A 15,300-nucleotide genomic window follows, 5' to 3' on the forward strand; every position below is an offset into this window, starting at 1 on the left:
GTCCCCTCTACGTCACGCTCTGTGCTGCCGCCAGCCCTGGGATGGGGGGGGGCAGCGGGGGACGATTTACAGCACTTCTTAATAAAACTTATTTATGTCGGGAAGTTTCAAATGTCAACACCGTACTCAGCCAAGCCAGTGGGAGAGCGGGGAACATGCGCGTGGGCCGCCTCGCTGCCTGCCCGCCCCGCGGGATAGTGCGTGGGAGCCCGTGGGCGGGAAGAGGAGACCTGGCCCTCGCGTTTGTCGGAGCGCTGAGCTCCCCGGGCGGGTGAGCTGAGCCTGCTGGGCTCTGACCACATGCCCGAGGTGGCCAGCGTGGCACTGAGATGCTGCCACCGGAGGGGAGCACCAAGCATTCACAGGCAGGGCTGCGGCAGCGCCCACCAAGCGCAACCCACATACTGAGGGATGGTGTCAAGGGGACGGCCCTGGTGTGTCCCCACAGCTCCCCGTGGGCCAGGCTGGGGCTCTGCTGCCCGGGCAGGCGCAGCCCGTGTTCCTGAAGGCTCAGCTCCCCACTGAGCTTCTCATGGCTCTCCCAGGTGAGAGGCTGTGCAGAAACCACTGACAGCAATGAGCGAAGCTTTACCTGAAGCTACATCCTTTTCCGTCCTGCCGCTGAGAGTTTACATCATCCCTCAGCTGCTGTTATGGGATTGTTATGCCAATGATGTCCCCTAAACCAGCTCTGACTGAGGGAGCCAGGCTCCCGTGCCCGTGCCCCAGGCAGAGCTGACACCACCGTGCTCCCCTTGGTACAGTACGCCCCTGCCTGAGCCAACAACAGAGAATATTGGTTTGCTCACACACCAGCACAGCCCTGTCAGGAAGTGTTCCAGACACTGTGCTAAACTGGGTGCTCTCCTGGGACCGCGGGACAACTCATACTGCCACTGGGTAACACTGAGCACACAAGCCAGTGGCTGGGTCTCTCTCCATCCTCTGAGCCCTCCAGGCTGGCGCTTTGCCCTTTGGTCCTCCTGCCTGTGACGGTGTGTTCCCAGTCCCTGACAGCTGTTTGTGACAGAGGGGGTGCAAACTTCGAGTTCAAGCCTGACCAAAGTGGTGGGGAAGGGAGGGGGAGAAATCATCCTTGCAGTCAGCCAAAACTCATCTGCATGAACCTGAGCAAGTGGCTCCCAGCCAGCCCCGCTGCTGGGGGAGGCTGGACTGGGTGACCTCCGACAGTCCCTTCCCACCCCTATGCCTGCCCGAGCTGCAGCGAGATGATGTCCTCTCTGGAGGGTACCTTGCCCAGCTGCAGGTCAGAGAGGGAGCAGGCGTCAATGAAGGCCTGGGCTATCACAGAGAGACAGGCATCGATGTGGTCCGTCTTGTCAATGTCAAAGACGAACTGGGGGTTCTTCAGGATGTTGACCCAAAACCTCAGAGGTAGGCTGCAAAAGAAACAAGCCAGGAACACACACCGGGTGAACTCTTGTACTCCAGAGGGAGAGGGGAGGAAATGCAGGAAAGATGATGATAGAAAGTGAATAGTAGAGAGGAAAAAGAATGAGGAGCCAGGTTCTGCTATTTAGTCACTTCCTGGTAGCATACGGCCCTCTGCCTTGCTAGAGGGGCAGGCGCATGTCTTCACCCTGAAGAGACACTTCTTCAGGCTGGAGCAGGCATCACGGACAGGAGACTTCGCGTACAGCCTGCCTAGGTGAGCGCATACCCCTGCTCCTTCAGCAGCTCCCTGAGCAGCGTGGCCCAGCAGAGGCGCTGGCAGGTCTGCCCGCATGGGGCTGTGCAATCAAGCTTCCCCACTTGCTGATTTCTGTAGCAATGGTGTCAGCTCCTTTGCCTTCTTCCTCAACAGTAACCGTCATCTGGTTCTGATGGTAAGCCTGGCCCCGTGAAATGCATTTCATGTGTCTCTTTTTCTGCCCTCTCATCATTTTCTCCTCCAGTTATTTCACTGCTCATTTGGCCACAACAGTTTCAGTATATCGCTCGCCCTTCCCACCATCCCTCCTCAGCAGATGAAGAGTGAAAGTTGCTGTAAGTCTTTGCTCTACTGGCAATTAAAGGTAATGAAGGGTAGGCAAATCTGCAGCCCAATGATTGCGTCTGCATGCCTGCTATCCCAGCCAAATTTGTTTTTAATTTTCACATGTTGGGCTGGAAACAGTTACTGTTCCTACAGTCTCAGAAGCACTGAGCCTCCTTCCGAGCTCCGTGCTCTTCCCGGTCCAATCTTCTGGTTTCTCCCCTGCTCTATTTCCCCCCTTCACTCTGGCTCCCCCACCCCATTCCTGCTGCTCATCACGTCCCTCAGCACTGCTCCCGGCGGGTCCCCGGAGCTGCAGTGCCCGACAGCACCCTCCTGTCACAACGCCAGCTCCTGGAGTCCTGTGAATGCCCTGGAGTCTCAGCTTGGTTACAGAGATAAGTTGGGTAAAGTGCCCCCGAGGGCTGAAAAGCCAGAAAGCAAATGAAAAGGAGCCAAATGTGTTGGTTTTAAAACCTCCATGATGTTCTAAGACCTGACATGATTTTGGACTGTTTCAGATCTCCAGCGCTTGGAGCTAACACCACTGCTATCTCTCCTCGTCCCGTCCCTCTTCCATTTCTGCTTTAATTATTTTTATTCATGTGCCAGTTCGATCTGCCCTTTATCTGCCTACGCCTCCTCTTCCAGCTCGCTGCTCCCCTGAGCTCTGTGTTTGTTCAAAGCTCTCCAAGCCTGTGTTTGGCCTCGTCTTTAGCTGCCCCCTCCGCCACCCCTCCTGTTTTCCAAGTCCCTCTTCTACTTTTAGCAACCTAATGATTAGTCCAGGACACCAAGGCTTTGCAGCTGCTGCTCCTGAGAGATGGAAGGAAGGAAAGAAAGAAGAGATTTCCTCTTCCAAACCTGTTGGTCTTCCAGATGTGCATAGTGTCAGGGTCTGTGATCCCTCTTTTCTCTGCTTGCTCCTCTAGGAAGTCAAAGAAATACTTCACGGCCACAGGTGGTTTATCATCTCGGATACTGAGAATGGCTTTGAACAAGTCATCCAGGAACTTCTGCAGCGTGCCCTGCAGGACAAGCGCACACGATGGGGACTGGGGACAGCAGCAGCACTCGAGCCCAGGAAAACAGCGTGAGGGGCTGCGACTGCTGCGCACAGGGGGAAATCCTTTGCTGCCAGTTGGATAAATCAGAAGAGAAAGGGGATGCCGAAGCAGGGAGGGAAAGGTTTGTTTGTGCATAGCGATATAATTAGCTTGCATTTGGGTTTAATTTCTTTTGGCATCAAGATTTTCTTTCTTACTGCTAGGATCTCACATCTGTGACTGTTCTGTACAGCAAATACAAAGACGACTAGAAACTGCTGGCCATTCTTGTGATCTCTGCTCCAGTGAGGCATCATGCTGGGATTAAAGATGGGCTTGGAGCCCAACTGCTGGAGCTGCGCACTCACAGCGAGTGGGGAAGTTCAAATCTGAATTAAGTTCGCACAGACATTCCCCCTGCTCCCAGAGCTCAGCATCTCCATCTCCCTTCCCGCCAGGATCTCTCGCTGGGGAGATGGGTTCGGGTCTAAACTGTGCACCATGAGCCCTGCGGCAGTCAGCATCCCTTTCATGTGCACAGACCCCAGGCCAGCCAAGGAGATCATGTGGGGCTTCACGCAGCAGCGCTGCTGCTCCGAGGGCGATCTGGAAAGCTGGAGGGAACCCAAGGAGCCGGTGGTGCCCGGCAGCCTCGCTCAGCACGCTCCAGCCTCGCTCAACACTCCAGAAGAGTCCCACCGCCTCTCGAGGGCAGCCGGCCCCGCCGCGCTCCATCCCTAGAGCAGGCTTCTCGCTACGGACCACAAACAGCAATCCCACGTGCCGCGAAGGAGGGCATCCTGTCCCTTACCTTTGTGGAGAGCAGCCTGGTCAGGTAGATCTCTGGTAGGACTTTCTTCCTATGGCTCTGTCTGTGGGACTTCTTATGTTCAACGGATTCATCGGTTGGGAGAACCTGGTCCGATATAAAACACATGTTCAGAGCGCTCCTCTCTAGAAGCATCACACTAAATATTCCTTTAAGTATAGAATTTCAACTGCATATAAAATTCAATTAAAAAGTAGTTACTACGTTATAAATACACCCTTATACAGCTTTAAAAAAGAGATTCATAATACTCGGTTTTTCTGACATTTGTTTCTCTTGCGCTCTTTATTGCCTCTCTCAAGCTAGACAAGGAAAATGAAACAATCAATCTCACTTTGCATGTTGGTCTGCTCGCCTTCCTGCTCCCTGTGCAGTACTCCTGTGTGGCTGCAGCTCAGGCTCCCAGAAGCAACGCACAAGGCTTCTGCGGAAAGCAGCTTTTCATAGATTTGGGAAAAGTGCACAAACGATCAGCCAATATTCCTACCCTGCCCTTTTTAAAAGCAAAAATAAATATTCCAGCAGTCAGGTCAGTTAATTACTGCTCTATAATGACCTAGTAAGCCATTTAAGTCCATCTTGGCATCATTTCACATGCGCACATTCGGTTTCCCATCCCTTCTCCCTCCTTGCGCTGCGTGTACACGTGCGTGCGTGCATTGTGTGTTTGTCCTCTATTTGAGCACGGAAACTTTAGCAGAGAAAAAAAAAATAATAATCAGGCTATAAAATATTGTTGTTGTCCATAACACTTTTTTTCATAACAGCTTTTAGCAACGTTTAGCACTTCGTACTTCCAGCGTGGCGCACAAGCAGGAACTAATAAATCTCCCCAGGCTGGGAGCGGGCGGCGTGCCAGGGGCTGCCGGGAGGTGACCGGACCAAGGCTGCGCGGGTGCTACCGGCGGTGCTGCGCCGTGCTCCCACCGCGCTCCCCATCTCTCGGTGCCTGCTGACAGCCAGATCAGGCACAACAATTACTTTGCCATCCTGGTAATTTTTTATGATGTCCCATAGTACTAAAGCTTGTCTACAGATAACCTTTCTGCGCCTCTTTTAGCCTCTCGGAAGAAAACTAACGAGCCCTGATCCAGCTTGTTCATCACATCTGACGTTCCAGCCCACGGAGATGAATTAAGTTAATATCAGCAAGGCTGAGAAGATTTTCTCCTCTTTCATCACATACACTGAAAAACCAGGACCCAGAGCCTTCAGTGCAGGAGAGAGGAGGGATCGCTGCGCACACAGCCTGACTGCGCATCCCTTTGCTCCCAGCCCTTTCCAGGCTGCTGCCTCTCGGGGGGATGCCTCCCCGAAAGCCAGCCTGGCAGCAGAGGACAACCTGACCCCTGCCTGGCTGAGGGCTCACCACAGCCCAACACAGCTGCTGCCGGAGATGAAATGGCACCCGCTGGCAGGGATGAAAGCAACGGCTTCCCCTGTCTGCGACCAGGCAGCCATCATAAAGGTGACATACGTCAAAATGTGCAGGAGATTAGATGGGCTCCCCTCCACTGCCGCAAGGAGCCTGCAGGCACTCTGCCATCGTCCCCCACTGTCACGGCGGCAGAAGAGGTCTGGGGGAGCAGAGCCACCACTGTGACCTGTCCCCTCGCGTGGCGGTGCCGCGCTGCAGAGCGGGCGTCCTGCAGCCAGGGCCCTGCACCCAGCAGCGCTCCCCTGGGAGGGCACAGGGCAGAGCCCCCCGATCCCCCCCACCCAGCCACCAGCCTCCGCAGCTGAGAGCAGGGTACTCACCAAGTGGAAGTACTTCTCGGTGTCCAAATCCTTCACTGTGAAGAAGAGAGAGACACAGCGGCTCAGTCAGAGGACCCAAACCGAAACCCGCCTCCGCAGACACCCTCCATGGCAGGAGGTGTTGGCTTTCCCCAAGAATCTCCGCATGGAGCTGGCCTTCCCACCCCAAGTGACCTCAGCGTTTTTCTTTGTTTTGGGGTTGTTTATTGCCTTCTGGGGCACGTGGCAAGTACCTCAGGAGGTACTTTAAGGAGGACTTGAGGTCTCCCAAGTGGTATTTTAAAAGGGACCCAAGAGGGCACAAGAAGAGAATCAGCACAGGGACGCTCCTGCGTCGTGATGCTCTGCGATGCCCTGTTATGCCCCACTGTACCCTGCTGCGTCCTGCGGTGCCCCACGCTGCCCCGCACGCCCTGGGCCATCTCCCAGCCTCGTCATCGGGGCCACCACAGCCCGCAGCAGCTCCTCGCTCCAGCAGAAGAAAGGGCCCCCACTGCGGAGACAGGCTCGGTGCGAGCAGCCTGCAGATGGGGTTTGAAACTCCTTGTTCAATGTGAATTTTTGTCTCCCTTGGTCTGTTTTGACTCTCTGCACACCCTGAAACCTAGAAATACGCTGGCAAGAAACCGAACATGTGTAATCAGGAGGGAAAGGGCTTTTCCAATCAAGGGGTTTCAGATCATTCCTTTTTTTCACTTTGTTCGCACGGATTGAATGAAAATCCCTAATGAGGACGGGAGACAAAAGGTGCCCTCTATCTTAAGGGCTGGGAAAGCACTCAGCACCCCAGCAAGTGGAGAGAGGAGGATATCGGATAACACATTTTCAAAGCAAAACCACAAGCATGACACTCGCACCTCCGACAATGCGTACAACAGAAATGTATACTTCCCAGACCTTCTTCCTTTCTCCTACAGAAGGAAAAGCGGGCACAAACCCCCACATTTGCAAGTAACATAGACAAGCCTTAAAGTTCGAAGGGGTGTGGAAGCCGCCCACTCTCCAGGCTCAGTCCCACACTCTCGGGGATCTGTGACCTCTCCAGTGGCCACTGCAGCTTTGACCTGGGCGAACCCTCAACCTCTTCACCGGAACTGCCCACGCTTTGCAGAAGCCCCGCTCCCAGCTCCCCGCGCTCCCTTCCCCCCGCCCCGGGGTGCTGGCTGCGGTTCAGGCAATGCCACCACACACGGCAGTCATTACAGCGCTAAGTGTCTCCATTCCGCCTGTCTGTCTTGCCATCGGTCCCACCTGGGACGGTCGCACCGCCACTGCCTGCATGGCAGGACTCAGATCTGCATCCCCCGGGGGAGCAGGGGCGCCTTGCTCAGCCGTGGCAGGGGGGAACCCCACGGGAAGGAGGGATGTACATCTCTTGCAGCTCCACGGCTGCCCCAAACGTATGCCACAGGGTGGGTGAAGGGGGTTTGCAGGAGAGCAGTGGAGACCCTGCAGGACCCGGAGGGCTTCCTGAGCGTGTCCCAGCTGCCGGCTGGCGCAGCGGTGGCAGTCCCAGACCACGCTCAGTGTCTTCCCAGGCACAAAGCTGGCCCCACCGATGCCCAGCTCTGCCCAATGTGCCACTACAAAAGGGTGCCCCATGAGTGCTGGCCCCAGAGCCAGCCCCGCGCAGGCTAACACCACACCCCAATGTCCAGACAAAGGGCTGGCAACTAGATCTCAGCATCCCTGGCCAGAGACACCCTTCCAGAAACACCAGTATTTCTGCCCGGTCACCAGCAACAGGGGAAGAGAGGGGAGACATTACCTCTGCTCAGCGTGGTGTCCTTCTTGTCCGACAAACTCATGGCCAGTGATGCACCTTCAGGGATCTGCGGAGGAAGGGAAGAGCAGATGTCAATGATGCGAACCTTAATGGTGTCTCCCATGGAGCCGGGAAGGGCCCTGGGGAGATCCTGGGAGCTGGGGGATGCTGGTGCAATCGCTGCTCTGCCACAAATGTCCTCTGCGCCTGCCATGCCCCAGCTCCCCGGCTTGGAAACCCGCGGTAACGGCACTGCCCTACATGGAAAGGGCTTTTTAAATGCAAATACAAGACAGTGAGGTTCTCAAATCCGACGGGAATAAGGCAAATACACGTATCCAAGAAACAGTTTTGGATGTTGACACCAGGTGATTGTAAGGGGAAAGAGTGTTAATGCAATGCAGATGCCATTTTGCCTTTCCCTGGAAGGGCAGAAGGAACCCGGCCACAGCCCGGAGCCGCAGGGCCGGTACCACCTCTCTGCGCTGCAGGGCACCATGCCAGCAGTGGGGCTCTGCGGCACGGCTGTTACACAAATAATAAGCACTCAGCTCCGTTTTTGATTTTCCATGCACTGTTACAGACCAGCGAGGATTATGCTCCCAGGCATACCAGGGAATATGGAAATCATATAAGAATTTCTGGTTTCATTTAATTTTAAAAGGAAAAACGGTCAAGAAAACAATTTGATTTGCCACATGTCCCCACCCTTTTGGCCTCCGCTCCTCGATGGCATCCCCGGCCCCTGCTCTCAGGGCAGGCAGCGACAATTGTGCCAGTGATTTCAGCAGGAGCACGGATCAAGAGCAGAGTGATACTAATCAGCCAAGCTGGTGGCCGTTGGGAATAGGAGCTTTTTTTCCTCCTCTTTCTGTTGTCAGTAATAACTTGTTTTGCATGAAGAGTGTTTAATTAGTTTCAGTGTGTTGCAATATTAACGAGCTTCTCGCCAGGGCAGATGTCTATTCCCCGGAAGCTCTCACGGAGCTATGGCAACCTCCCTGCTTGTTCCTGATAATCCTGTTTTTGGAGGGGGAACCGCAGCTCGCCCCTGAGGCCAGGCAGGCTCCGAGGAGGCAAAGCTTTCCTGCAGCGTGGCAGGTTTACCTTGTAATGTGCTAATGTGTTGAGTTTCTTCCTGCCATCCTCCACCACCGAGGTGTCATCAAGGTCCCGGAGGATGTAGCTGTCGGTGCTGGTGGCGAACCACTCTGGGCACAGAGAGGGGAGAGGTGAGACACCAGCCCGAAGGAGGCACGCGCAGCAGGGCCTGAGGCTCCGGGGACTGGCCACGCAGCACTCGGGGCTGCACAGCCCCACTGTCAAGGCCACGTGGGCTCTGAGAAACCAGAGCAGATGTTTAGCAATGGCCTCCGGGGTTAGCCCCTGGAGTGGGGCTTTCCAGACTAGAGCAGACCTGGATGGAGCTGGGAGAGGTGACAGAGGCTCTGCTGGGAGAGACAGGGAGGGGCACATCTCCCCCTTCCCCTCTCCCCATCTCACCCCTGGGGTCTGTGTGGGACCTGCCTCATGGAGTACCAGGCAGATGAGATGCTGCGTGGCCTGCACATGGCCACTGAAGGTTGGTGGTGCCTCCTCACAGGGCAGAGCTGGTCATGTATCTGTGAACGGGGACATGCCACGTGCACCAGCTAAGAGAAGCAGGGCCCTGTCACTGCTCCTGCCCAGGGCGTTTTTCTATGGAGACTCCCCCTGGCCCTGACCCCACTGAACGTCACGCCTTGCGATTGTGGCCAGCCAGGGTGCATCTCCACAGCCCGCTGCGTGGCATGGAGACACCACAGACAGTGTGGGTTTCTCTTACTAGCATTGTCCCTGGATCCTTCGTAAATGTTGGGAGGAGGAACTGGCCACTGGATAGACAAATGACAGACCCATGGCGGGACAGGAGTCCATGGGCTCATTACAGCTGCTTTATTCCTGCCCACCAGTATCTGGTCTCATCACTCATTCCTGAAGACATCCTCAGGAAAGGGCTGCTCTAATGTCTGCCCTCTGTCAGTGCTGCATTGCCCACTGCCTTCTGGTAGATGCCAAGAGCTACCATGCGACACCAGGCGCTTCATCTGGTTTCAAGGACTGAGTGGTCCCATGCACCTAGTCCTTACCGAGGTCAACGTCTTCCACCCTTGGCCATTGGGAGTAGGGGACGTTCTTGCAGAAGGCCTCCAGAATCTTCTCCTTCACTTGGCTGAGCGTGTCCGTGTCCATGGCCCTGACGCTCAGGGAGTCCATCCCGCAGCCTTGGAAGGAGACGTTGAGGTTCTGCAGGCAGAGGCTGAGTTAGGGGTGACCTGCCCAGTTCTGTGGCTCCCAAGGATGCGTGGAGGCACCTGCAGAGCTCTGGTGTGCTCTGGGCCCCATGCTGCTGGAAATCAGGCTGAACAAATGCGGTCATCGAGGCTTTACCGCTAGTGAGAGGTGCTGATTTATAGCCGCCGGAGGCTGAAGGCCCCGTTTGTTGACGGAGCCAGGGAGCGACACTGCAACCTCCTCTCATGCTGCCTTGCTAATGGGCCTTAGCCCTGACGCGCAGAGACCACCTCGGGGGCGGGAGGAAAGGTCAGCCCCCATAACCAGTCATGTCCTCAGCTTCTCGGCTCCGATGGGTGACTAATGGGACCGCCAAGGCTCATTGCTCAGCCTCTCCCTGACGCAATGGGCCGAGCTCCTTTGTTTAAACAAGCTTTAAGCACGCCGCAGGCTGGGTCTGCTGCAGCCCTGGAGCCCACCACCAGCGTCACCCAGCAACCTGCTCGAGAGCCTACCGAACAGCAGGACAAGCAGCTGCAAGGGGCCACCAGAAACAGCAGCTCAGACCTCAGGGACGCACAGCTGCTGCTACAGCCACAGCAGAAAGCGGCAGGGCAATGAGAGAGACTTTCCTCCTATAAAAAACCCTCTCCACCCAGGAGCTTCGCTCTGGGATGGCCTCAGCTCTGCCTCTGCTTGTGTCCTCTGCTCCTTGGCGTGCCTGAAACAGAGGGCAACGCTGCGCCTTCGCTTTGCAACCTAGAGGTTCCTTTGCAAATACTGCTTTCCAGAGCCAGCATCCTTGACTATGAGAACAACGTGAATGCACAGGTGAAGTCCAACTCTCTCCATGGCATTAAATGAAGACGTTATTTCACTTTGTATACTATGCAGGTTTTCTCTGAAGCAGAGGTTCAGTTACCAGCAATGTGGGGGATTGCCAGTGAGTTAGCACTAACCCTGCAGTTGCTCTCCTTCCTCCAACATACCCTGTTCATACTCTTCTTTCTCTTCTAGCAAAGTAGGAAGCAGCCGCACTTCCCCTGCTCAGACTTATGAAGTTACCATTTCTGCCGAGAAAGCTAATACTTTGCGCCCTGCTGCTAACCCCTCTCGGTCTGCACTGTAAATTTACAGGTCAATTGGTAACAGGAATCCGCAGAGGATGTGGAGCTTGAACCTGCTCTGAGTTACAGTGATGCACATCTGGGGTAACCCACTGTCTTCAGTGAAGCTGCTCCAGATTTATGCCAGGTAATTGAAAGCAGGATTTGACCCGGGCTCTGGAAAGGCGTTTGCTGAATTCTGTGTCAGGCGCTGGAGGGAAGTGAGCCCTTCACACGCACAGCCCTCGTCTGCCCTGTCCCTGCAGGAGGCATTTTGCAGAGCCGCTTTGCAGCACCAGCCCCGTGACAGCCTGGGCAAAGCCCTCACGCCGGGACTCGGGGTCACAGCCAGCACCTTCCCACGGCTAGTGAAGATGCTCTTTTGCCGGGAATGGTAAACCTGTTACTTTAACTCTCTGAATACAGCAGAACAAACTTTCTTACCTCCCTCCACCCCTAATCTGAGCCCACCGCGGGACAGTCATGAAAACAAACTGTCATCGCGCGCCTTGTTCTGTAGCTGTGAGCTTAGGCAGCAGCAAGGTGCCTGTGCAGGTGTATAATTTACATGGTTATCACACCTGCATGGGCACCAAATCATCCTCTTGCACAGCTACCCCCACAGGGCACGCGCCCGTCAGACCCCTGGGGTGTAGGTACTCACCCTCGGCTTTGCCTCAATGTTCTCCCTCAGGAGCCACTCCTCGTTGAGGGTGTACCTGGCTTTCCCCGTAATGGCGTCGATGGACCCTTTGTTAATCTGCTGTTTGATGGCACAGATCAACAGGAAGAAGGGCTCTCCGACCGTCTCCTGGGGAAAGGAAAGAAGACCAAGTAAGCACACCGGACCTGGTGGTGGTAACTCCTTCCCGCGGCATGGTGGCGACAGGCTCTGCACGGACACTGAAGTTGCCTCTGCTCATCAGGGAGCTGGACTGATCCACCCCAGGCGCTGCAAATGGCTGGTGGGTGCTCAGAGCCATTGCCCCCCCCGGGCCGACTCCCACCAGCATCTCTCTGAGGCTGCTCAGAAGTTTTCAGACTTGTGGCAACGTGACAGCACAGATGGGGAAGAGCACATAACAGCCGACAACAGCCGCAGGCAACTTTCGGGGAGGGTGAGCTGTGATTGTCAGCATCAACATACCCCATCCAACTTCTCCAGCAAGTACCGCGGGGCCGTGGATTGCCACCAACAGGCTGTGCCAGCATTTGCTGTCTCACGGGCAGAGCGCTCGGGTACCGCTCAGAAGGTAGAGGCATATGCATCGCTGTGCTGAGTGGGTACGTGCATGCATGATGCTCAGCAAAATACAAATGTGCATGAATTTACATGTGAAATTACACATGAACTTCAGGGAGAATCTGGCACACTCCAGTACAGAGATGTTTCTTGCAATCTGACAGGGCGCAGGCTGTACAACGTACTGCGCTCAGCAGGACAAGGATGGAGCTGACGTGCACAAAAATCCAGGTCTACAGAGATATTGGGGCGCCCAGCTTTCTCTCTTTTCCCCTCTTTGCACTGCCTGGTTTGCCATTGAAATCCATGGAATTGAGCCCACGGCATGTGCCTGTGGCTCTGGGAACCAGTGTTCATACTTCTCATACCACAGCAGAGCCCTGATCACAGCAAAACAGAAAGGATCAGGGTCAACAAGCTGTTCCCATGCGACAGCAAGCAAACACATCATTTAACTCCTTACATTCATCAAACTTCGTCTTACAGGAGAGAGGTGAATTGTGACACTGCTGCAATGAAAACAAAAAACATAACAGGGAGCAGCTATTTGTGATGCGGTTCAGCTACATGGTTTAACGCCAGATTTCTGATCCACTTCTGTCTGCTACGCTGATGTGCAAGTAAAACACTAGCTATTTTCTTAAGGAACTTCTCAGTACTGGAGTACATCCCATTCTCCCTAATGTTCATGTGCAATTTCCTTCCAATGAGGCAAGTGCAAATTATTGCACATTTATGTACGTTCTGAGCATCACACCCCCCCCACACAAACATTCCTGCCATCTGAAATCCTACTCAAGACAACAGATATCGAATGATTTTGATATTTCTCAGCTAGGAGCTGCTAAATCCTGTTCAATCTGCTTCTTAATTAAGACTTGGTGGATCTTTTATTCTAATTGCCCTATAATTGCTAAAGCAATTAGTTTGATGTCAATTTTGATTGGGCTGTGTTTGGCGCAGTTGTCGATAAGACACTACAGCAGGGCCGTAGGTGGGCATGCACCATCTGTGCCAATGGTGCACCCGCTTGATTTTCTGAGGGCAACTTTTTTATGAACACAGGGAAGCTCCTTGGGCCTTCTGCTGGGGTTTAATGACTTCCTGCAATGCTCCTTCTGAGCACGCAGCATGAAATGGGCTCGGGAGAAGAGCTGCCGGTGCTGGAAATGGAGGAAGGCACAGCTTCCAGAAAGCAGAGAAAGATGTGAAGTTCTGGGGACGCGGAGAAGTTGAGGATCATGAACAGAGTAGGGAAAGTGTCAGAAGCCATAAAGAAGAGTTAGTTTCTGAGAGAAAGGTGGGAGTACGAGATAGCAAGCAAGAGGCTGACACCGGCACGGGGACATCCCCTGGCTGCGGTACCTGCCTTCCCCGCACTGCGAACGGAGGAGCGTGGCCAAGCTGACCCCACGCAAGTGCCGACAGATCCCGATGCTGGCCCTGCTACGAAGAGGAACTCTGTTTATGTCGCGTGTGCGCGAGCCCACAGCAGGGACGAACGCGGGGCTAACATCAGTGCTGGGGTTTGGACCCTGCCCCGTGTTCCCCATGGGAAGCTCTGGCCCCGGCTGCGGCCACAGAGAGACACGAGGAGCTGCCAACAGCTACGCGGCTGCCTCCAAAACCATCAAAAATTGTGAGTCCTGCTGATGCAGGAGCTCTTTACAGCTTGAAACCGTCACAGGCTGCAGGGGTCGGGGCTGACCGTGGGGCACTAGGAAGCGGAGGAGTGGCGTTCGGACCCGCCGCAGCGTGCGTGAGCAGGACTGGCCTCATGGGAAGGAACGACAGCGCTCTGCCGGAGAGATACTATTTCTGTTTTGGCTTTTTGGCTTTCAGGCTCAGGAACTGTGGGATGTTATGGAAATCTGCAAAAGTGCTAATCAGACAGCAAATTTCAAAGAGGGGAAAGCAGGGCTGGCAGGCAGGGACTAGAGATAAAATGGCAAACTTGGAAACCTCAAGCGCTGTTCAGAAAACTCATCTGGAAACGAATCAAAACTGTCTTTGGACTTGGCTAGTTGGGAGAAAGGAAGTTTAACTAGAAGAGATCAGTGCTGATTCAGGACAAAAAAGTACTTAAAAAAACACAGTCTGGGGCCTTTTTCCTCCTATTGTGAATGTATTTTAATGAGACTTCATTTTCATTTTTGACTGAACTGTTATGGGCTCTTAAAGCTACCCAGGGCACTGAAATAACTTTGCAGTAATGGAAAGCACAGTTCAAGGCTGGCATTACTTGAACAGTTTCACGCACCGTGAGTGTGGGAGGGCTTGGGTTTTATATGCTTGGGAAAAAAAAAAGGGTTTAGAGCACAGACTGGATTCACATGTTGCTGCCCTATTAACAAGGCTGACAAGTCATTAGAGATGTCCTCCCAGGAACACGTTACAGCCATTTCCAAAATGTCTTGGTGAGGCTGGGGTGGGAAAAGCACAGAAAACAGCTGCTTATCCCGAGTGCCTGCTAATTTTGGGACGATTATCTATTTGCATTCTGTGAAGAACCAACCCTCAGCTCCATCCCATATGCAAAACTTTGGGAAGCTTGGACCCAGACCTAAAAGCTGAATTCCAGGACCTTAATTTTCCTTTAATTCCCAGTCCCCTGATCCTGTTAGGAGTCAGGCACAATGGTACCACAGTATCTCATGGGGAAGGCTTTCTTTCAAGCATTTTCCACCAAAGCTGTAGCGGAAAGTAGAAACATGGACCATTTTATCTACAATTCTCACTCAGTTCTGCAGAAACAGAAGTCTGCATCGATTCTGCAAATGCTGCAAGTTTCCTCTGAATCTGGTCGCGAGCAGCAAGCCTCCTGCTAGTTCTCCATCACATCTCCTGCATGCACCCAGCCAAACCTCCCCCGTCAGAGGGGTGGCTCCATCGCCTTCAGGTGCCCTCCACATGTTCAGACCACTAGTGACTGTGGCCTGCGACTCCTTCCCAGTTGAAGACAGCTTCTTCAAATCATTTTCCCCCAAAACACAAATGGACGGACTGTTAGGCAGAACATTAATACAAAACAAATGTTTCGAGCATGTAGCGTTGACTTACAAGGGAAAATACAAGCACTTGGAATTTTTCCACTGCACAACGGCAGGGACCTTTGCAGCAGCTGTTTCAAATAGACGTTGTGATTAATGGGGATAATTCAGGAATGAAAACCAGACCCATCGTCACACGTCTGACAGACCAGTGCTACAGGCAGGCGGGCAGCCTCTTTTTTTAACCAAGAAATGCCTCTCTGAAGGCAACAGAGTTTGATCCAGAGGAAAGC

At 53.9% G+C, this 15,300-nt stretch overlaps 1 protein-coding gene across 1 annotated transcript in view; it reads right to left on the minus strand.

Annotated features, from left to right (window-relative positions):
- The window catches only part of PLXND1 (plexin D1), an 83,777-nt gene that overhangs the window by 6,360 nt on the left and 62,117 nt on the right, over window positions 1-15,300 (minus strand). Inside the window, exons 26-33 of the mRNA XM_074602486.1 lie at window positions 11,439-11,585; window positions 9,524-9,680; window positions 8,502-8,605; window positions 7,398-7,461; window positions 5,630-5,664; window positions 3,854-3,958; window positions 2,861-3,024; window positions 1,253-1,400 (exon numbers count right to left, since the gene is read on the minus strand). Of these exons, the coding sequence (XP_074458587.1) occupies window positions 1,253-1,400; window positions 2,861-3,024; window positions 3,854-3,958; window positions 5,630-5,664; window positions 7,398-7,461; window positions 8,502-8,605; window positions 9,524-9,680; window positions 11,439-11,585 (924 nt within the window). The remainder of the gene's footprint in view (window positions 1-1,252; window positions 1,401-2,860; window positions 3,025-3,853; window positions 3,959-5,629; window positions 5,665-7,397; window positions 7,462-8,501; window positions 8,606-9,523; window positions 9,681-11,438; window positions 11,586-15,300) is intronic.

Source organism: Larus michahellis, chromosome 10 (genome assembly GCF_964199755.1).
Source record: "Larus michahellis chromosome 10, bLarMic1.1, whole genome shotgun sequence".
Classification (NCBI taxonomy): domain Eukaryota; kingdom Metazoa; phylum Chordata; class Aves; order Charadriiformes; family Laridae; genus Larus; species Larus michahellis.